The sequence below is a fragment of the Petromyzon marinus genome, chromosome 43, assembly GCF_048934315.1.
Source record: "Petromyzon marinus isolate PM22_M1 ecotype Great Lakes invasive population chromosome 43, UKy_Petmar_22M1.pri1.0, whole genome shotgun sequence".
Lineage (NCBI taxonomy): Eukaryota > Metazoa > Chordata > Hyperoartia > Petromyzontiformes > Petromyzontidae > Petromyzon > Petromyzon marinus.
Window position 1 is genome coordinate 17,501 of NC_133709.1, and position 23,033 is coordinate 40,533.

Here is a 23,033-nt window from a genome sequence, read left to right on the forward strand (position 1 = left end):
GAAAATAGTCGCGTTCACTTAGAAATTCCAGACAGCATAAGCTGTGAAAATTGCATGACGCCAGAGATCAGCGTTGGAGAGTTTTTGCTGCTTCACACAAACAGATGTAATTTCTGCTTTATGTTTAAGATAGCTGTTGTACCCGTTCTTCACACGGATATGTATTGAAACTCCGAGAAGCCAATGGCTTCATTGGCCAGGAGTGAAGCGCCACCTAAAATCTCCCGGCACGCTGTTAACAGCTCGAGAAGTACGGCGCACGAAGAGCCATATGGTTGGGGTAAGCATTGCAGAGCGCTTAACTCAGGTGTGTTGCGGGTTGACGCCACAAACTTCATGGTCTCCCCCTCCCCCCCAAAATACAAAAGTATATTTTTATAGTTTTTTCATTGTGTAGAAGTATGGAACCTACCCACATGCCAAATTTCAAGTGTGTTGCATGCTGGGAAGTATAATAATTTCGAACAGACACACATCCACAAATTTCCCTTTTTTATATAGACTAGCTTTACCGCCCGGCTTCGCCCGGGACTTTGATTCTTGTCTTGGATTAAAACACGGCCTTCGCGGAGTGTTGGGGGGGGGGTGCATGACGTCAGCAGGCACACTGCGTAACGCTGCCGTATAGGGTGACATCTCAGATATGACGGCTATTTTAATACTTTGTGCATTGTATCCAGTCTGGAAGCTACCCACATGCCAAATTTCAAGTTTGTTGCATGTCAGGAAGTATGCTGAACATTTCAAACAGACAAATTCACAAATTTCCCTTTTATATATATAGATAAATCAGCATTTTGCGACCCCCACTGCCGTGTGGCATATTATTACGTGCCAGGGACTCTATGAGAGGACAACAGTCCGAGTCCATAATTGGCAATAAGTAACGGCAAAGCAGTTACAAGCGACTCAGAATTGTGTGCAATTGCGTATACTGTACACGTCTTCCCTGATGGCAAACACCTTCAGCGAGCGCGATGGCGATCACACGCGTCGAATAAAAAGCAAGGGACAAGTCCTTACTTACTAACAACTACTTACTAACAACGCCTTGCTTACTAACAACTACAGTGAGGGAAAAAGTATTTGATCCGCTGCTGATTTTGTACGTTTGCCCACTGACAAAGAAATGATAAGTCTATAATTTTAATGGTAGGTTTATTTGAACAGTGAGAGACAGAATAACAACAACAAAATCCATAAAAACGCATGTCAAAAATGTTATAAATTGATTTGCATTTTAATGAGGGAAATAAGTATTTGACCCCCTCTCAATGAGAAAAATTTCTGGCTCATAGGTGTCTTTTATACAGGTAACGAGCTGAGATTAGGAGCACACTCTTAAAGGCGAGTGCTCCTAATCTCAGCTTGTTACCTGTATAAAAGACACCTGTCCACAAACGCAATCCATCAAACAGATGCCAAACTCTCCACTATGGCCAAGACCAAAGAGCTCTCCAAGGATACCAGGGACAAGATTGTAGACCTACACAAGGCTGGAGTGGGCTACAAGACCATTGTCAAGCAGCTTGGTGAGAAGGTGACAACAGTTGGTGTGATTATTCGCAAATGGAAAAAAACACACAAAAGAACTGTCAATCTCCCTCGGCCTGGGGCTCCATTCAAGATCTCACCTCGTGGAGTTGCAATGATCATGAGAACGGTGAGGAATCAGCCCAGAACTCCACGGGAGGATCTTGTCAATGACCTCAAGGCAGCTGGGACCATAGTCATCAAGAAAACAATTGGCAACACACTACGCCGTGAAGGACTGAAATCCTGCAGCGCCCGCAAGGTTCCCCTGCTCAATAAAGCACATAGACATGCCCGTCTGAAGTTTGCCAATGAACATCTGAATGATTCGGAGGACAACTGGGTGAAAGTGTTGTGGTCAGATGAGACCAAAATGGAGCTCTTTGGCATCAACTCAACTCGCCATGTTTGGAGGAGGAGGAATGCTGCCTATGACCCCAAGAACACCATCCCCACCGTCAAACATGGAGGTGGAAACATTATGCTTTGGGGGTGTTTTTCTGCTAAGGGGACAGAACAACTTCACCGCATCAAAGGGATGATGGACGGGACAATGTACCGTCAAATCTTGGGTGAGAACCTCCTTCCCTCAGCCAGGGCATTGAAAATGGGTCGTGGATCGGTATTCCAGCATGACAATGACCCAAAACACATGGCCAAGGCAACAAAGTAGTGGCTCAAGAAGAAGCATATTAAGGTCCTGGAGTGGCCTAGCCAGCCTCCAGACCTTAATCCCATAGAAAATCTGTGGAGGGAGCTGAAGTTTCGAGTTGCCAAACGTCAGCCTCGAAACCATAATGACTTGGAGAAGATCTGCAAAGAGGAGTGGGACAAAATCCCTCCTGAGATGTGTGCAAACCTGGTGGCCAACTACAAGAAACGTCTGACCTCTGTGATTGCCAACAAGGGTTTTGCCACCAAGTACTAAGTCATGTTTTGCAGAGGGGTCAAATACTTATTTCCCTCATTAAAATGCAAATCAATTTATAACATTTTTGACATGCGTTTTTGTGGATTTTTTTGTTGTTATTCTGTCTCTCACTGTTCAAATAAACCTACCATTAAAATTATAGACTGATCATTTCTTTGTCAGTGGGTAAATGTACAAAATCAATAGGGGATCAAATACTTTTTTCCCCTCACTGTACCTATAATGTTTAATTGCTGGAGGGGTTGCCCCCTCCCCCCCACCTGAAAATCCTGGCACCGCCTCTGAGTGTGTGACAGTGTCAAGTTTGTATTTGCAGTAAAGTCTATTAACTCTATTGAGCACGGAGGTTATATCAAAACAGTAGTTTATTTTTGTTTTCCTCTGTGCCTGGCTTCACACCTCTAAGCTGCGATTGAACATTAATTTATGCATTTTTGCATAACAGAAATAGTTTTAATTTCAACACCCTTTGCTATGTTAGCTGAATTTGGCTTTCATAAATATTCCTTTTGAAGCCAGACAGACGAAATTGCGTGCTCGGAGTTTTGGGTTAAAATTATTTTTGAATATAGGAGGGCTTCCAGGCATGTTTATGACCATTTGCCCTCTCATTGTGTGCCATAACAGCCCGTGTGATGAATTTGGGACACTTTTTCACTATAACATGAATAAGTATTAACGTGTAAGTCATGTGTGACTGTGTATATGCATTCTTCTGTGCATCGATACTGACGTGTAGATGGTGTGGATATTCTTTTTTTCTGTCTGCAGCTGTCGCTTCCTCTGCAGAATTTGTCTGATGGAGCAAAGGCACTCGGCGCAGCTCGGTGCATACAGCACGGATCGTGCTGCACATTTGACACGGCACCAGAGAACACACACAGGAGAGAAACCCTTCAAGTGCAGTATGTGTGGGAAGGCGTTTGCACGTTCATCTGCTCTTGTTACGCACCAGAGAATACACACGGGAGAGAAACCCTTCAAGTGCAGTGTGTGTGGGAAGGCATTTTCACAGTCACCAAATCTTCAAGTACACCAGAGAACACACACGGGAGATAAACCCTTCAAGTGCAGTGTGTGTGGGAAGGCGTTTTCACAGTCATCTTCTCTTGTACAACACCAGAGAACACACACGGGAGAGAAACCCTGCAGGTGCAATGTGTGTGGGAAGGCATTTTCACATCCATCTGCTCTTAAAAAACACCAGCGAACACACACGGGAGAGAAACCCTTCAAGTGCAGTGTGTGTGAGAAGGCGTTTGCACGTTCATCAAATCTTCAAAAACACCAGAGAACACACACAGGAGAGAAACCCTTCAAGTGCAGTGTGTGTGGGAAGGCGTTTGCACAGTCATCTACCCTTGTAACACACCAGAGAACACACACAGAAGATAAACCCTTCAAGTGCAGTGTGTGTGGGAAGGCGTTTGCACGTTCATCAAATCTTCATGTACACCAGAGAACACACACGGGAGAGAAACCCTTCAAGTGCAGTGTGTGTGGGAAGGCGTTTGCACAGTCACCAAATCTTCATGTACACCAGAGAACTCACAAGCATCAGAAGATCCACAAGGAGTGGAGTCTGAAATCAGCTTGTGAAAGTCAAAGTGCCGCAATGAGCACATCCCTCATGAAACAAGAACTGGAAGAAAATCCCAGCTTGGACACTTTTAAAGGTATCGAGGTGAAATATGAAGAGGTGAAGGTTAAATGGGAAGAAGTGATGGTGAAGAGCGAAGAAGTGAAGGTAAAATGTAAAGATGAAGATTCAACTCCAAAATCGGACTTTCATGTCAATGGAGGCAACGTGAAGCAGGAGAAGAATTCTGACTCTGAGGCAGAGCAAGGCAACTCCCAGCAGTTTGTGGAAGTGGAGGTGTGGGTGGATTTCCTCCGAGACAATACAAAGGCAAATGGAGACCCGGTATATGTGTAAGCTTGAGGCGATGTCGCTCCAATAGATGCACCTTTGTCACAGGCCTTTAATAATAATAATTAACTTGAACACTCAATTCCTAGGTTCAACCTACAGGGTAAGAGCGGACAGTCTTTGTGGACCTGTGGGTTGGGTAGATCTCTAACCAGGAGCGAGAGCCAATAAGGAGCGAGAGCCAATAAGCTCTCAAGCATTTGCTATGTTATCAATTGCATTTATATAGTGCTTGCTTCATCGCCTCTGGCAATTCGGAGTTTTGTATCGTATCTCGTCTCAAACACTCGAAGAGCATCCCCAAGTAGCAGCTGCCCCTGTGTGGCACGAGGTGGTGGCCCTGCACCGGCCTGCATGTGGACAAGAGCCTGTCAGTAGGGGGCGATTGTTGATGTGGCATCTTAGTTGTGGAGTTTGTAGGTAATGTTTAGAATTTGATAAATTTTTACCCAAATGCCAGCATGCAATGGCCTACTCGTTTTGAATGACACAATAGTATGTTGTACATACACTGTTAAGCAGACGGTGCATATGTTTTTAAAATAGCTTCTTGTTAATGCGATGTAACCTGATACAGTATAGTTCAGTGCAGTAATAAAATTCTGTTAAAATGACTCAATAATTTAGAATGAATACTTGTCTGATTGTGTGCATACATGTAACATTTTGTCTATAAGGGTCAAACATTAAATAAGTGATGTTAGGACAAAGTGTGTGTTTTGGAAGTAACCTGTACAGATAACTCAGGTGAGACTCATTGTTCTTGTGATACAGGTCAAAGGGTATTTTTGTGTTTCAGGAAACTTCTCCCTCTGGAGCAACTCATTGTCTTTGAAATAGGGAGCACACTCTGATCATTAATCAATTACACGTAGAGGAGATACATTCTTTACAGCACGAATTACAATTTTGTATTACGTGTTGACATAGATTTTGTCTAACTAGGGCTATAAATGCTCCTTACTGATTAACGTCTGGATGTCCGTAACTATCGGTTGAAGCAGCCCGGCTGCTCTTGAGACGCTCTACACCAATAAGGGTCCACAGGTGGCTTGCACTGAATCAATAATCCACTCCCAGAAGGCTGTGCTAGTTATAGTTTGTGTGAAACATTCCTTTGTTTTGTGGAGAGATCGATAAATGAAAGATGTCGTATCTGCTGATCTGCTTCATAGCAAGGAGGTAATTTTAAGAGCACATTTGAAATGCATTTTTGGTACAGATTTGTATTCGGTTACAAGGCAGAGCACATCTAGTAGATACATTCTCCACAACAACACTCATTAGAATTTTGCATAACGTCTTATATGTTGGTGAACTAGGACAAGAAGTGGTCCTTGCCGATTAACGTCTGGATGTTCACAACCATGGGTTGAAGCAAGCCTGACTGCCTGCGGCGCCCCTCGCAACCATTTACGGCTTTCGGCCAGGAAAGTCACGAAAAAGATTGCACAAGAACGACGCATCCACGCAAGCACCCGATGCTCCGTTTTGAAGTTTTAAATTGAAAGAACTTTGAATTGTATTATTTTTGATTTAGATAATTGTATTCATTAAAAGCTTTTTTCATTTTACATCTGGAAGATTTATTTGGAAACGACATTTGGTGTGAATTTTCTCACGTCATTAAGTAGATGGCCTTGCCGGGGGTTCGGTTCGATGCGGACTTTCACCTGGTTGGGATCGGGGAATCGAGATGAGGCGACACAGAGCTGGCCGTGCGAGAAGACTGCCATCTGCAGATCAATTCCATCGCGATCGAACGTTTGTCCCTGCACGTCCGTTGTTCATGCAGGGGGCACCTAGGTTTACAGCGCCCCCTGCATGAAAACGACGGAAAGTGCAGCGTTCATCACAGTTAAAGTAGTGCGTCATTGTCTGTCTGTTCATGCGCTTGCGAGGGATGTCTCTCTAACAGTGGGGTCTACGTAAAAAAATGTTGCCAGGTACCACACAGTAAGCCCCATGGTTGGCAAGCACTATTCCTTTTTCACATCCGTCACCTTTAAATTAGTTTAATTATTGATTTTGTGCGATATTTCGTTATTTATTTATGTAGTTTTGCCGCCTGCTGCGGGACAAAGCATGCAATTGCGCCCCTAGCAACGCACACACGATCGCTAAAAAAATAAATTTGCGTTAACAATGCTTAAAAAATATACACAACGCTGAGGTTCATTCTTCACAGTCTTATGTCCCCCCCACCCCAATGCGTGCAGTTACTGCTATAAAGTCCGTAGATATTAATATTAGAGCGCTTAGATAGCATTATTGCAGCGTGGGTGGGGAGAGCGGCCCAGCCCCCAGCCTGGCAATGTGTTACCTCCGGCTGGGCAATCTAGGCGAGGCCGCGGGCTCTGCACGGGACTAGGCATCACCACGGCAATGTAAAGTACAATTTTTTATCTTTTGCTAAGAACTCAGGCTTATTGTTTACTATTATGAAACAAATAAGTTGGCAAATATCACAATATTAATGTTTGTGTGCAGAAAACTAATATTTCATTATTTTTTTTGCTAAATATTTTCTTTTTTAGCTGTGTTTTTACGACGCTGCGACGGTGTACTGCAAGTCTGTGCTGTGGCCTGCTGCCTGCTAATTAATTAATGTCAGTGCACTGGCACTATTATCTACACTGCTAATTTTGCTTTTGGGCATTAAAAGTGTATGCCAGTCTATAATCTGTTGCCTGCTTCTTTACCTCACTCAGTGTACTGGCAGCCTTTCATGTCGACTGTATCCTGCTTTTTAAGCTGCTGACCGTATTGCCAGCTTTTTATGTCGACTGTAGCAATGCTTATGTCATTGATTCGGCGTACTGCCAGTCTATAATCTAGACAGTCTATAATCTAAACTGTCGCCTGCTTTTCAACTTACCTATGCGTACTGCTGCTCTTTAATGTACACTTATTTCAGCTTATTTCTTCAATGCATTTCTATTGTTTCGATTGCGCGCGTCACGCTATTTACTGATACGTAGGACTACGATGCCGATTAATATGTTATACTGCTAAATACGTTGGACTTTCTTAGTTACAGCCCATTGCATTCCGTCTATCGTTTGGTTACATTCGTGGGAACATCACCCATTTAAATTTTTCCGTACCGCACCTTTACACCAAAGCGGGGAGCACGCAGGGAGGTTCAATGCCCCAAATATTGTTGACCTTGCTTTTCTTACGGTGGGTGAGGATCATTGTGAGACAAACAATATTCTTCCATACCAAGAAAACACCATCGCACATTTTCCTGTCGCAAGGCCAAGATGAGTACCACGTCAAGATTCCTCCAGTTACAAAGCTGCAGGACAAAGACATCCTCACAAAACTGTCTCTAAAAAAACTTCTATTCCTTCGTGAATCATCACCTTCACTTGCAATCCCAAATGAAAGGAGTTCCAGGTTTACCTTTATCCAATCCAAAAGCCAACAGACAGACATGACATCTTAGCGAGGGTCTAAAAACTCAGTTTATGACCTCATGATGCTTATTACGACCAACGAAGGCGGCGTCGTTGGATAGACAAGCAGTAACTTGCACACCATTGGGTGGCAAAAACGTCGCCTTCCTCATGCTCACATTTCGCTATGGATGAGGGAAACAATTCATGCAAGTCACATTGATACATTTATCAGTGCTGAGCTACCTCACCCCCATCAAGACCCTGCCCTTTTTCTACGTGGTCTGCAACCAAATGGTCCATGGCACATGTGCCCAGTTCTATCCAAATGCGTCATGTGTGCAAGACCACAGGTGTACCAAGAGGTATCCATGGAACTACTTGAAAGACACTCAGTCGGCCCATGATGGCTATCCTCTATGTCGTCAGAAATACTGAGCAGGATTTCAAACAACACTCAGACCTGCCACTAATTCGCTAATTAAGGTTCACAACTGGTGGATCGTTCCCTACTGCCCTCTTCTGTGCAAGATCTTTCAGGCCCACTTTAACGTGAAATTCTTCTTTTCTAAAAAAAACATCAAATATGTTCGCCAATACATCAACAAAGGCTCTGACGTGGCTGTCTTTGCCTTACAAAACAGAGGGGCAAAGTGTGCATGACCCAAAAAAGTGTTTCCAAGGAAGATACATCGGCAACAATGCGGCCATTTGCAGAATTATTGGCTTCCCCATCTATGACCGTTCCCCCACAGTCGTCCGTTTGGCACTTCACCTCCAAAATGGTCAACGCATCTACGTCACCAAAGGAAATGCCCCACAACAGGCCCTGGCTCCACAAGATACCACCCTTATGGCGTTCTTGGTTTTGTCCCCAAGTGACCCATTTGCTGCTAACCTGCTCTACCATTAAATTCCCTCCTATGCATAGACTGCTAAAAAAAGAAATGGAAGCAACGTGCTACTGACGGTCAATCTGATGGCTTAGGACGAGTCTACACAGTTCATCCCAAGGCAGTCGCCCTCTAACAACAACGGAGGATGGAGGAGCGACGCTCACAACAACGAGCGGAGCGCCGGGTGGCTAAAGCACAGCAAGTTGGCACAGTAGGGGGCACAGGTGGTGCATCATCCAGTCATCTCAGTCGACCCGTGGCACCTTGGTCTGCCCCGTGACCTGCCGGCGGGCGTTAGACACTTCGCCTGGCCTCAAGGTGCACCTAGCCTGGCACAAGCGTTGTGGTGACGTCACCGCCACTTGGTGGCGAATGGCAGTTGTTGTCTCTCTATCAGCGTCTATCCAACCGTATTCAACTACTGTCAGTAGCAACACGCGCCTGTTCAACTTCCATGGCCCACAACTACACGCGACTCAAACTTGCTCCGAGTTTCTTTGTGTATCTAGAACTACTTTCGCACCATACATAGCCAACCGTGCTAATCTATAGGTCTCTGTGTGTACGTTGAACGTCTTTCGCACCATACGTAACCAACGGTGCTAATCTATGGGTCTCTGTGTGAGTCTGTATGTATCTAGAACTTCTTTGGCACCATACGTAACCAATTGTGCTAATCTTTGGGTCTCTGTGAGTTTGTGTGTACGTTGAACTTCTTTCGCACCATACGTAGCCGAACCTGCAGAGTAGGAGCGGCTGGTATCTGTGGAGCTGTGGGCTGGGTACATCTGTCAGCAGGAGCGAGAGACAATGAAGCTCCCTAGAATTCACTACGTTACCAACATCATATTTTCACTCATAAGTCGGTTGCCTAATTGCCTCGGCAACTCAGTATTTCATATCGAATCTCATCTCAAACAATCGAAGGACCCCTCCCCCTAAGTGGCAGCTGCCCCTGTGTGGCACAAGGTGGCCCTGCACTGGCCTGCACGTGGACATGAGTCTGTCGGTAGGGGGCGATCATTGACGCGCCATCTCCGTTGTGTAGTTTCTGGATAATATTTGGAATTACCCCAATTTTGACTGTGACACCAACATGCAATGACCTGTGCGTTGTGAATGACACAACGCTAGTTTTACGTCTGCCGTTAAGCAGACAGCGCATATTGTGGTGAATGTTACTGGGGTAGCCAGGTGTGCCTGTCGGTTTTGAACCTTGAACCTCTGCAATAAATAGAAAATGTGCTACCATATTCTTGGTTCTTTCGGTAAAGTCATGTAAATAAAAAAATAATAAAAAATGTTTCTTTTTATTATTAAAATTGTCATTTCATTTAACTTTTTTTTTAATGTAACTTGTTTTTTAATTTACATGACTTTACCGAAAGAACCAAGAATATGAATTCCTGCAGTGTTGTATATATAGGCCTTTTTCCAAAATTGATATTAATAATAATTTTGCCGATATTCTTTTTTTTAATCAATCGTGGTGTCACTTGGGGCAAAGGGGGGTGATACAGCCCCCCCTCCCCTCACACAACTTGCCGCAGGAGATAGCAATAAAAAGTAATAAACCCAAAACAAAGAGAAAGGGGGGGGGGGGGGGGGAATTCCTAATGAGATACTAAAAAAAAATCCCGACGGCTTCAAAGCCTTGCCAGCTTCCAGGGCGGCGAAAACCAGTTGACAAGTTTTGATTATTTGAATAAACAAAGTCCAAGAAAAACTCAGCAACAAGAATAAACTGACATAGGAATCTACACACTCACTACGATAAAAAAAAAACTGACTACAATCTACATAGCGGGTTATTACTTCTCATACATAATATTAATACTAACATTCATCTTAAATTATATTACATCTTGCCGTTTACGTGACTTTACAAAAACCAAAGAAATGAATTCCAGCAGTCAAGAAGCTTAACCAAAACTTAGTTATACCTCTAAAACTCAGGACACCAAAAAATTACTCTAGTATAACAGCACGGATCCCCGGATACAGACGGGGGGACGAAATTAATAAACCCTAAGAAATACGTGGTGATGATAATATTAAATCACAAATCTTGGGAAACATAAACCAAATAATAATTATGCAGTATTAAACCGAGGGTTATCCAGAAGAGATGAGGCGAAATAGGTCAAACTTACACAACCAAGATAAACTGTATTCCATAGGAAAAGAGCCTTCCCAACCGTCTTTGTTTTCCCGCAGCACGGGATAGCAAAGAATGTAACGCCCAGAGCGAGGGAAATTACTCTTTTATTGCAGGGGGGCATCTGTGTTCCACGGATGTAAAGATGGCTTGGGGAGAGACACAGATGGCTTAATAAATTACACACACACGGACACACGTACAACCCCCCCCCCCCCCCACAACACAGAGCGAGATCAAAGGAAGTTCTGGTCCTTTGTGAGAAGGCGAGCAGAGAAATAAATTTGGCATAAAAAGAGAGACACGGGCCATACATTGCATCGCAGCTACCAGCGGAAGAAGACGGTGACCATCAGCTCGGCAAGGGACAACTCGGAAGAGGACAGCAAGCCAGCTCCGGGGCATGGCCTCGAGATCAACAATGCATGTGGTGCTTCGCAGAGAAGAGGGGCGAAGTGATGCTCTGTGCTGAGTTCGGCATGGACCGACAGTATCGCTGAAAGTTATTCTCAGCGTCAAGCAATCAACCTCGTGAAAGGGCGGAGAGGGCCAAGCATCGACCAAGAGAGCACGCAGCAGCGCCACCAGCGGCACCAAGCAAGGGTGACAAGCGTTGTGCCAACTCGGCTCATCCAGCAGGGGAAAGAGCCTGACCAGCCGCCCGTGAGCAAGAGTGTCAGCACCAGCAAGCGCGCCATGGGTTCGACCCACACGTACACCGACCAGCACCAGCTGGGTACCAAGACAAGAGTGAGGAACTGCAGCCAGCGGACGAGCTGTGGGCGCTATCTGACGACGGATCATCGCGCACCGACGGACGAGCGTCCTGCCGACTCTTCCACTCATCTGTGGACCGAAACTGTGGCCGCCCCCAAGCAAGAGAGAGAACGAAGCCGTTTGTATGACCCTCCCCCACACTCACACCCTCACGACGCATCGCCCGGCGTCTGCTTTACGCAAATAATTGAACAAGTGGCAAAGAAGACACACAACACACATATCGGGACAAATAAGATTGTTCCAAAAAGTTATCTTTGTGTTTCAAGAAGGGTTTCCATTCCAAGGTGGTGCATTAAATATCAACTGATCGTGAAGAACATTGCTGTCCATTGAGTTACGTGGATACGGTCATTTAGAAGTATTTTAGTCGTTCGTTTTTTTCTTTTTAATTGCATAATCTTCCCAATGAATTAATTGATAACTACTCTTGCCTTCGAGACATGTTTCTTTATTGCCCTTCGTATGAATATCGTTGCATGCATTTTTAAGGACTTCCCTCTCTCCGTGTATGCTCGCGTACTCTGAGGAATAATCGATTGTACTGTTACCCAGTTAACAAACGTGACCATTGAGGGTTAAATGTATAGACCGATGAGGGGAACATCTCTAGGAGTACTGTGTTGACAATTCCAAGCATAAGCGTTCGCATATTAGAGTGTTAAGGTTTGTTTAGAAATTTAATTGCTTAACACAGAAGTGTCTGAGTGGTGCCTTCCTAAGTTCATGCATAATAATCTTAATTATAAGAACTGTATCCTGCGGTGAGATTTGAATTTGGAGACCTGATATAAACACACTAAGACAATCAGTAAATGTTAAATCTAGAATAATTGTATTATACCGATTGATAATACAACCCTAGACAACGAAGCCGCGCTTAATCTAGCATACTTACATCACACCTGCATAACTTCATACAATTGTCATACAATTGTCTTATCCCGATTAGGCTCAACCTCGACAACGAGGTTGAGCCTAATTATCATAATGGTATGCATTAGCATACTTGCACACATCCACATAACTAATACGATTATCTCATAATTTATGCACATAATCACATAAATTAGCATGATTTCGGACAATTATGCGTTCTTTTTTACATTTCATTTAACTTTTTCTTTTCATCAAATTTTCAATACCTGGCATATACAACATCACCAACGAGGGCCGACCCCACGATTCCGTACCGTGCTACCAACTCCGTGTGAGGGGTCAGCATTACCTCACCCGATGGTCAGTGGGAGGGATCGGTGGGGGCCATCGCCACCGGCAACAGCATCTCCGCGAGCGGGCTGATGGTGACGGCAGACACCAGGGTGGTGGCCACGGGCTCAAAGCGGGGGTGATCCGGCTCCTATCCCAAGAACGGGATCCTCTCCCCGCTGCCCTCTACGGTGGCACATCGCTCCTGGGGCTGCACGTTGAGCCCCAACTTCTCCAGGAGGTCGGTGCCTGCAATGCACTCGTGGCATAACACACTTGACACGTATAATTCCTGGTTACACACCTAGCACCTGAGGCGGGCCTCAAGCGTGATTCCCACAAGTAGGCCCATTTTGACGCGCAGTCCAGGGCCTGCAGGCAGTCCTAGTTGAGCCCAACCATGCCACAGTGCACCGCACTCACGAGCGAAACCACCGCTCCCGTTTCAAGCAGGATCCGGGTGCTCTGCCCGTTCACCCTGCCTTTCCACCAGCGATGTGGCTCCTGTGATCCTCGCCACTAACTCCTGCAGTGAGCCACAAGCAGTCGCTGCGTCCTCAGGTGTCATCGCAAGCACCTGTGCGAGTGGGGACACTCGCTCACTATTATTTTCACCGTCCATTTGTGTCAGGACCACGTCAATTGCACCCCTAGGTGGTCTATTGCCTAGGGGGCGCTGGCGTTTAAACCCGGTGCTTGCCTCGCGCGGGTTGCATGTGCGGGGGAGGGGACGCACGGTAGCTCCATATGGGGCCTGCTGGCCCATTCCCCCTTCCCCTCTCAATGCGCATTCGCTCGAGCTGTTTCCAATTGAGAAAAGCTGACGTGAAAGAAACGCGGACACTTCGAAGTAGGCGTGTCTTTTGTTGTATATATAGGTGTTATGAAAATTGATGAAAATAATTAAAATTCAATGAAATTCGACATTTGCATAATTGACCCGAAATTATGTTAAGTAGTGTAATTATGCGCATAAATTATGCTGATTCAAGAGATAATCGATTTAATTTATGCGAGTGGGTGTGGTTATGATAATGCAGGTCGTTATGGATTATGTGGTCCAGCCTCGGTGACGAGGTTTGGTTATGAATTGGAATAACGCAATTGATCGTATGCAGTTCTGTAGGTAAGCATGAATGAGAGAGAGTCGATTCGACTCTGCTATTTTATTCCGTATTATCGATAAGGATACGATTCCTCTCGATTGAACATTATGAATTATGTGTGTTATGGATTGTGTATGGTGATAGTGTGCTTATGATAGGTCCCCTCAAGATTCAGATCTCATTCGCAGAACAATATGCAGAATTTCAGGAAGAATCACACACAACCTTTATGCTTTAATCAATTTTATTTTCTAGCTAAACTTTAATTTTTGAATAATATGAAAACTCGATTTTGGAATTTCAACACAGCGTTAACATGATACCATCACGATTGCGTTGTTTCACTTTGATAACGGCACCTGTGGTTAATTCCCGACGCGTAACGCAATCGATCGGTTGTTGAGAGAGAGATTAATACATGCAAACTATTCTATCAAAACCTTAAACTTATCATGTAACTTCGTATTTAAACATTGCCCACACAGTACCACATCCATTCATAGACCTTCAAGTCAATTCTTATCACGTTAACAGTAGGACGATTGGTTATTATGCAACTCAATGACAGCAGTATTTTTCGTTATGAATTGATTTTTAATGCACCACCTTGGAGTGGCAACCCTTCTTGATTATCCCGATATGCGTATCGTGTGTCTTCTTTATCACTGGCTCAATTCTTTGCGTAAAGCAGACGCCGAGGTTAGCGTCTCTTGTGTACAAAATGTGTTTCCTGTGTGTTGCGGCGTGGTGGGGGAGTGAGGGGGAGAGTGTTTCTGTCCACCGCTGGCTGGATGAGTCAGCACGACGCTCACCGTCGTCACACCGATGATGGGTGTTGAGTGCGGGGCCGCTGCCCTCTCAGCCCTGGTGACGCGAAGTTGTGCGCTGTGGCACGCTGGTGGCACGCTGTTGGAACGCGCTCGTGCTGATGCTGGTGCTGATGGCACGCTGGTGGCGCGCGCTCCCTCTCCTTGAAGATGTGCGAACATGCCCGTGCTGGTTCACTGACAGCAGTTCCTCTCCACTGCTGGCTGAGCTGCTGCACGCTCTTGCTTGGCGTTGCTGGCCGTTCTCTTTCTCCCTGAAGATGCGCGAACGTGCCCGTGCTGGTTCGCTGACAGCAGTTTTCTCCACTGCTGGATGAGCTGCGCCGGCACGCTCTTTCCGCTGCTGTAGTATCTGGCGCTGTGCTCGCGAGTGACAGGTCAAGTTTTTCATCTGCTGAGTGAGCCGAGCCGCATGCGCTTTCTTTGTTGAGGTTGTTGGCGGCTCTCTGACAGCAGGTTTCGTCCACTGCTGTATGACTCAAGTCGCACGCACTTGGTCGCTGGTTTGTTGAAGTTGTTGGCGGCTGTCCAAGTTTTTCCGCTGCTGGTTGAGCCACGTTGCACGTGCTTTCTCTGTGGAGATGCTCGAGCGCTCTCAGCGCTGATTCGCTGATACTTTGTTGGCGGCTGGTCAAGCTTTTTCTTCTGTTGAGTGAGTTGAGTCGCACGTGCTCTTTGTTGAAGTGCGCGAACGCCCGCGCTGGTTCGCTGACAGCAGTTTCTCTCCACTGCTGTGTGACTCACTTTCGTTGATACATGGCGACTCATGCGATCCTCGCTACTCAGCGAGGCTCGGAGCCAGCCGCTCCATGCGACTACTCGTCCTGTGGACGTCTTGGCTCGCTGATCTGTCTTGACTGACTGCTTCTCTTGACTGACTTAACTGAACTTTTGAAAATGCGCTGACCATTATATTCAAAGACATTCTTCTCTCTGATGAGTCATTAACATCACGGTGGCGTTGCTTAACATGATTTTTGTAGTGTATTTTGCGCCTGTAACGTAGGTCAACTTTGCTCAGTGACTCCTGTTTGTCCCATGGCTCATACTTATGTGGTTTTTGTGGGGTGTTTGATTTATATTTGTCTGGTGCATCGTGCCTGTCGCGATGTTTGTGTCGGCCGGCTGTGCGTGGTGTGCGTTTTCCTGGAGAGTTTCCTCTGTTGTGTTCGCCTCGGAGCTTCTGCTCTGCCCTTTCTCGCGTTATCAGTACAGAATATCTTGGTGACTTAGTGTCAATATCTGTATCCCTCTGACTTCGGAGTTGTCAGTCCCACCCGTTTCTTTTCCGAGTTTTTCCTCATCCCATAATCTCTGTTTGTCTGTTTGTGCGAGAGGGTCTGAGTTCAGCGTAGCTATTTCTGACGTTTATACATCGTGTTCGCTTTTGTCCCATTTTATCCAGTTCTTAAGCAGTGTCCCAATGTCATCAATACAGCTCCCCTTCCATGTGTCTCCCTGATTTGTTTGCTCTGTAGCAGATCGGCCTGACCGTTTTGGTACAAGTTCCCAATATCCCGCAATCCACTCAAAAATTCCTCTTAATACGAGCATCTCTGGAATTTCACTTCAGAGTGCATATCAAAACAGTTGTATCCAGAATGCATCAGTTCGACTCGTGTGACTCTGGTATTCCTTTCAGAGCACGTATAAAAACACTTGTATCACAGGATGTGGTCAGTTTGACTCGAGCAAATAATCTTACTTCAACTGTCTATGTTATACTCTGCTTGCTCTGGAATTTCCTTCAGAGTGCGTTTTTTTCTTTGTTTTACACCGTTACAGTGACAGAGCAACTTATTTCATAATTCCTTGGTTAATACAACAGTGATTTGTTCCTTAATTCGAGCATAAACTGTCTGCGAGAGATCCCGGACGAGCCCCCAATATGTTGTATATATAGGTGTTATGAAAATTGATGAAAATAATAAAAATAAAATGAAATTCGAAATTATGTTAAGTAGTGTAATTATGCGCATAAATTATGCTGATTCGAGAGATAATCGTTTTAATTTATGCGAGTGGGTGTGGTTATGATAATGCAGGTCGTTATGGATTATGTGGTCCAGCCTCGGTGACGAGGTTTAGTTATGAATTGGAATAACGCAATTGATCGTATGCAGTTCTGTAGGTGAGCATGAATAAGAGAGAGTCGATTCGACTCTGCTATTTTATTCCGTATTATCGATAAGGATACAATTACTCTCGATTGAACATTATGAATTATGTGTGTTATGGATTGTGTGTGGTGATAGTGTGCTTATGATAGGTCCCCTCAAGATTCAGATCTCATTCGCAGAACAATATTATGCAGAATTTCAGGAAGAATCACATACAACCTTTATGCTTTAATCAATTTTATTTTCTAGCTAAACTTTAATTTTTGAATAATATGAAAACTCTCGATTTTGGAATTTCAACACAGCGTTAACATGATACCATCACGATTGCGTTGTTTCACTTTGATAACGGCACCTGTGGTTAATTCCCGACGCGTAACACAATCAATCAGTTGTTGAGAGAGAGATTAATACATGCAAACTATTCTATCAAAACCTTAACCTTATCATGTAAATTCGTATTTAAACATTGCCCACACAGTACCACATCCATTCGTAGACCTTCAAGTCAATTCTTATCACGTTAACAGTAGGACGATTGGTTATTATGCAACTCAATGACAGCCGTATTTTTCGTTATGAATTGATTTTAATGCACCACCTTGGAGTGGCAACCCTTCTTGATTATCCCGATATGCGTATCGTGGGTCTTCTTTATCACTGGTTCAATTCTTTGCGTAAAGCAGACGCCGAGGTTAGCATCTCTTGTGTCCAAAATGTGTTTCCTGTGTGTTGCGGCGCGGTGGGGGAGTGAGGGGGAGAGTGTGGGGGAGGGGGGGCATACGAACGGCTGCCAGTTTCTGTCCACCGCTGGCTGGATGAGTCAGCACAACGCTCGCTGTCGTCGCACCGGTGATGGGTGTTGAGTGCGGTGTCGCAGCCCTCTCAGCCCTGGTGACGCGAAGTTGCGCGCTGTGGCACGCGCTGGTGCTGGTGCTGATGGCACACTGGTGGCGCGCGCTCCCTCTCCTTGAAGATGCGCGAACGTGCCCGTGCTGGTTCGCTGACAGCAGTTTCCTCCACTGCTGGATGAGCTGCGCCGGCGCGCGCTCTTTCTGCTGCTGTAGTATCTGACGCTGTGCTCGCGGGCGACAGGTCAAGTTTTTCTTCTGCTGAGTGAGCCGAGCCGCACGCGCTCTCTTTGTTGAGGTTGTTGGCGGCTCTCTGACAGCAGGTTTCCTCCACTGCTGTATGACTCAAGTTGCACGCGCTTGGTCGCTGGTTTATTGAAGTTGTTGGCGGCTCTCCAAGCTTTTCCGCTGCTGGTTGAGCCACGTTGCACGTGCTTTCTCTGTGGAGATGCTCGAGCGCTCTCAGCGCTGATTCGCTGATACTTTTTTGGCGGCTGGCCAAGCTTTTTTTTCTGTTGAGTGAGTTGAGTCGCACGTGCTCTCTTTGTTGAAGTGCGCGAACGCCCGCGCTGGTTCGCTGACAGCAGTTTCTCTCCACTGCTGTGTGACTCACTTTCGTTGATACATGGCGACTCATGCGAGCCTCGCTACTCAGCGAGGCTCGGAGCCAGCCGCCCCATGCGACTGCTCGTCCTGTGGACGTCTTGACTCGCTGATCTGTCTTGACTGACTGCTTCTCTTGACTGACTTAACTGAACTTTTGAAAATGCGCTGACCGTTATATTCAAAGACATTCTTCTCTCTGTGCAGTGAAGGAGGGGGGGGGGCGTGGTCTGTGTGTGTAAGTTCGTGTGTGTGTTCGTGTGTGTGTGTACAGATGGCTCCTGCGATAACGATCTGTTTGCCCTGGTGTGAAATTCCTCTCTCGCGCTCTGCGGGAGAGACAAAGATGGTCGGGAGCACCTTCTCCTCTCTATACTTTGAGTTAACATAACTCAAATACCATTTGGGCCCATGTTCACCAAGACTCGTGTTTGTAACTACGTCCTCCCGACGCACCTCTCGGGTTACCGAGATTCGCATTGTTATGGAGTTATTAAAAAGAAAAATAATTTTCATCCTGAGTTTAAGAGGTCCGTTTCCAGATTGTTGGAATCCATATCCCTTGGTTCTGTAAGGTTCTATAATGGAATATCGTTTAAGGTTAACACGTTATTATTGATGTTATATTGCAATTTTCTTTAAAACTTTGTTTGCCTGGTTGCCGTGTGTGGGGTGGGGTGTGTTTTCTCATTAAACCCGGCTGGCTTTTCCAGATGGCCCCTTGTGATAAGGTGTAATTCCTGCTTCTCCGCGCTACGAGAGAGACAAAGGTGGTTGGGGTTGCTTGGGATATTGTTTAAACTCTTTCGTAAGTTTGCCCGTTCGCCTCATTCCTTCTCGATAACCATTGATGTGACTCGGTATTCCTGCTCCCAAGTTTGTGATTTAACAGTAAGAGTATTAAAAGGTGAAAATCATTTGATGTCGAATAAAAAATTGGATAAGGATTCACTGATGTGTCTGGTGGCCTGTTCTTAATTGGAGTGAGCGTTAGGACCGCTAATTTTGTCTTATTCTTGTTGTTGCCTTTTAATTTGTTTTACCCGTTGTTTTACTGGCAAATAAGGAAAAAATAAGTATACAATTTACCCTGTTGGCGTCTCCGTGTCTACTCTCTTGGTGTCCTGACCTCGGAGGGACCTTTCCTAAGGGGCCCATCAAACTCTTGTTCATCTGGAGATTTTCGCGAATAGCTGTTAACATCCTCGCCTTGAGAGTTTTATTATTTTTTTATATATATATGGCCTGTTTATGATCGACATCTGGTTTTTCCTGTTTTTGGGTTTGTGTGTTTTTAAGCATTATTTCCTTTATTAAAATATATATCGGCAGATATTATTGTTAATATCAATTTTGGAAAAGGCTCATATACAACACTTTGTCCATATATGGTGCTATGGCGTCAAATGGGGCATGTTTTAGGTGTTTTGGATCGCTAATTAGGATCCATAACGATTCTGACAAAACATTGATTCCGCTTTTATTTCAACTAAAAACCTGCGGTTAACGGGGAAAAAGTAATGGTTTTTAATGAGATGTTTAATGTCAGTCTGTTCTAACACTAGACGAGACAGCTATATTCATTTGCTATGCAAATGCTTTTCATGCCTTTATAAAAGTGTTTTTACGTCTGATTTCATCATAGTGTAATGAGTTCATCCAACAAAGATTGGGATGATCCACTCTTTATTTTACGCGCGAGCTCATCCCAGACGCGTCCACTCCATTCTGAATCCCTCCAGGAAGCACCTTGATCGCCCCGCCTCATATCGGTGACATCACCACTCTCACCCAAGGCGTTCCCTCTCTCTCGCGCCACTTCTTTCCTTTCCCTCATGACGTCATCTTAGCTGTAACCTGGGATCCCGTAAGTATTTCTACCCCCGGGTCACGTAAGTATTAGCACAACAAAAGCAAGAGCGGGGAGTGACGTGGGGCGGGGTTGAGGGGAGATTGCCATTTATAATTTTAGTTTGAGTTAACATTTTCATTTTAAAAAATTATAATTCCGCGGCAAAATCATTGAGCAGAATCAATAACATGTAATCAATGTCAATGATTAATTCGTGGATTGAGATGGTCACGTCATGGTCAAGTGGCACGCCCTCTTTTTTACATTTTCTTGGATTGGCTAAGTGCCCTTTTTATTTCAGTCAGCTTATATCGTCTTACAGAGTCCCTGGCTTTACCAATCCCGCGCCCACAGTTCTGGTGGAGCCCTCTGGCCGCCCCGGCCGGATCCAGGAGAACATCGGCTGCGCATTCCCGGCCTAAACAACGGACAGGTGTGACAAAGGCAGCAGCAGGACCCAGACCTTGCGGCCATTGAGAGGGCCCTTCAAGGAAAGGAGACCACCATACCGAGACCTTGGATCGGGTTGTATCCCAGGTTATACTTCGTAGATGGAGTGGTCCGGGAACTCACTGAGGCTGGGGAGCCGGGATGCGTGTCCCCACACAAGTGCGACCCCAGCTGCTGTGGTTGGTGCATGACCATCCACTCGGGGGCCATGACGAGGAGCGGCGCACCTGAGAGAGCCTGTGCCGCCAATACCTGTGGTCCAAATTGACCCAGTATGTAGCTGCCTGGGTACAGGGCTGCCGCGCATGCTAGCAGTGGCCAGGTATCCCTGAGGCCGTTCCATGTCAGCCAGGCAAACCAACTGGTTAGGGTCGACCTTCAAGGGCCGTTCCCACGATTGCACCGGGGAAACCGGTACATACTCGTCGACATGAAGTATTTTACCCATTACCCAGTGGCCATGGCCATCCCTGACAAGATGGCCCTTGTGATCGCCAGGGCCTTCGTCGACCACTACGTGCTCAAACATGGGATCCCTGAACGAGTTATTTCCAACCAGGATAGTGAGTTGTTCCAGGCACTGTGCCAAAAGTTCATAATCCAGAGGGATTGAACCACAGCCTATCATCCCCAGGTGAACGGCATGGTTGAACGCATGATCCAGATGCTGGCAGGGAAAACGCATGGCGGCAACCAATCAGCAGGATTGGGACGAACACCTCCCCTATGCCCTGTTTGCATATAACACCAAACTGCTTTCATCCACCAGGCAGATCCCCTTCCGGATGATGTTCGGTCGCAAGTCGGGTCTGCCCGCAGATTTGCTGTTCGGCATCCCGCCACCACAGCTAGTCCATGGAGCACCTGCTGGAAACCCTGTGCCAAACCAGCGGTCAGGCCTACCTGGGGGGGAGAGGCCGTGAAAAGTATGGGAAAAGCAGACAATGGGTCGGGGGAGATCAAAGGCAACTGTGGGCCATGTGAGAGGAAAGGCACGATTGGCCACGCGGTATCGAGGTCCTTTGAAGTTGTAAATAGGTGAGACCTGGGAACGAGGGGACCATCTTATCTCCTTAGTCTTCGCTTTGGAGATCTCAGCAAGCCCCCATCTCTTCACGGGTCTCAGCGTCCATGTGACACCAGTAACTGCAGCTACGATGTACGACGGAGGATGCTTGGTCGACTAGGTGGGTAAGCAACGTTCCACAAGGCTTTTCTCGAAATACACTCTCGGGTCATACTAACTAGACGACTTACTTTTAAGGGTCTCTTTGCGCTGAAAATAAAGGTATTAGCAAGACGGTATACGGTGTGGTGTCCAAGGTTTCTGTGCAAGTCGTGGGTTGCATGCATAGTCAAGAGGGGGCAGTGTAGCATCGCGCCCAGACATCACATATTGGTGCACGCGGTGGCCCTGGGGTGGTGTGTGCAGCGGCGTGTGAGCAAGGAGCGAGCGATGGCCCACACGGGGACGAGCATTAACGATCCGTGTTCGTGGCGCGTCTCACGCTTAGCATCTGCATTATCTGCCGTGCATTCATGCAGAACCTTTGTGCTGGTGGTCACGCGTCCCGCACGAAGCGTTATCTGCCACGGGTTCATGTCGAGCCTTTGTGCTGGTGCTCGTGCTCCGAGTGTTAGTGTTAATTGCCACTCGTTTATGCCGAGCCTTTCCGCTGATGGTCGCGCGTCTCGCACTGCGTATTGACATTAATGGTCATGCTTTTCACGCTGATTCTGTGTAGTATCTGCCATTGCGCATTGAGTAAATCTGCGTCGGTGTGGATGCACCACCGGGGCATTAACCCAATGAGCCGCGCCAAAAACGAAAAAGCAGTGTCCTCCCGTAGCGAGTGTAGTGCCAGAATACTCGTTACCCACACATCGTGCAGAGAGCGCGCCGCCGCCGCCCCGGAGTAGGACGAGGAGGGGAGCGTGGGGTCGAGATTGTCCCATGAGGACGAGGTGGCGGATGGAGTCCGGGGGACCTGGGGCTCGTGGCCGGGCGACCCAGTCAACCCCGGTCGAGTCGGAGCCCCACAATTTCAGCCAGCTTTTATCGTATTACAGCACGGGTTTGGCTCGTGTCTCTCACAGACGCGAGAGGGACTCGAGTAATGCGGTGTATTTGACCGTGTCTTATTACCCTGAACTACCAACCCGATTGTAACACGCACACAAACACCGCGTCCATGTTGGTTGGGTTATTTATCGGGCGTCCATCTTGGTTCGGATATTTAACGGGTGTCAGTGTTGGTCGATTATTTAGCGGATAGTCAGGCTTGAATAAATGTAGAGTTGTGTGGCACATTAGGAATGGCCCACTCTTTTAATGATTTCCTTGTGCAGCAAGGGAGTAAAGTGTGGTTCTGCCAGAGTCCTTATGTGC

General features: G+C 46.2%; 1 protein-coding gene across 3 annotated transcripts in view; it reads left to right on the plus strand.

Annotated features, from left to right (window-relative positions):
- The window catches only part of LOC142930777 (uncharacterized), a 7,415-nt gene extending 1,447 nt beyond the window's left edge, over positions 1 to 5,968 (plus strand). For 2 of the 3 annotated variants that reach the window (XM_076073660.1, XM_076073659.1), the window contains exon 2: positions 3,236 to 5,968. In XM_076073660.1, coding sequence (XP_075929775.1) covers positions 3,264 to 4,400 — 1,137 coding nt within the window. In that variant the 5' untranslated portion in view covers positions 3,236 to 3,263 and the 3' untranslated portion in view covers positions 4,401 to 5,968. Of the gene's footprint in view, positions 281 to 3,235 lie in introns of all 3 variants that reach the window. The other variant, XM_076073661.1, reaches the window with a different exon arrangement.
- Positions 5,969 to 23,033: the final 17,065 nt, after the last annotated feature.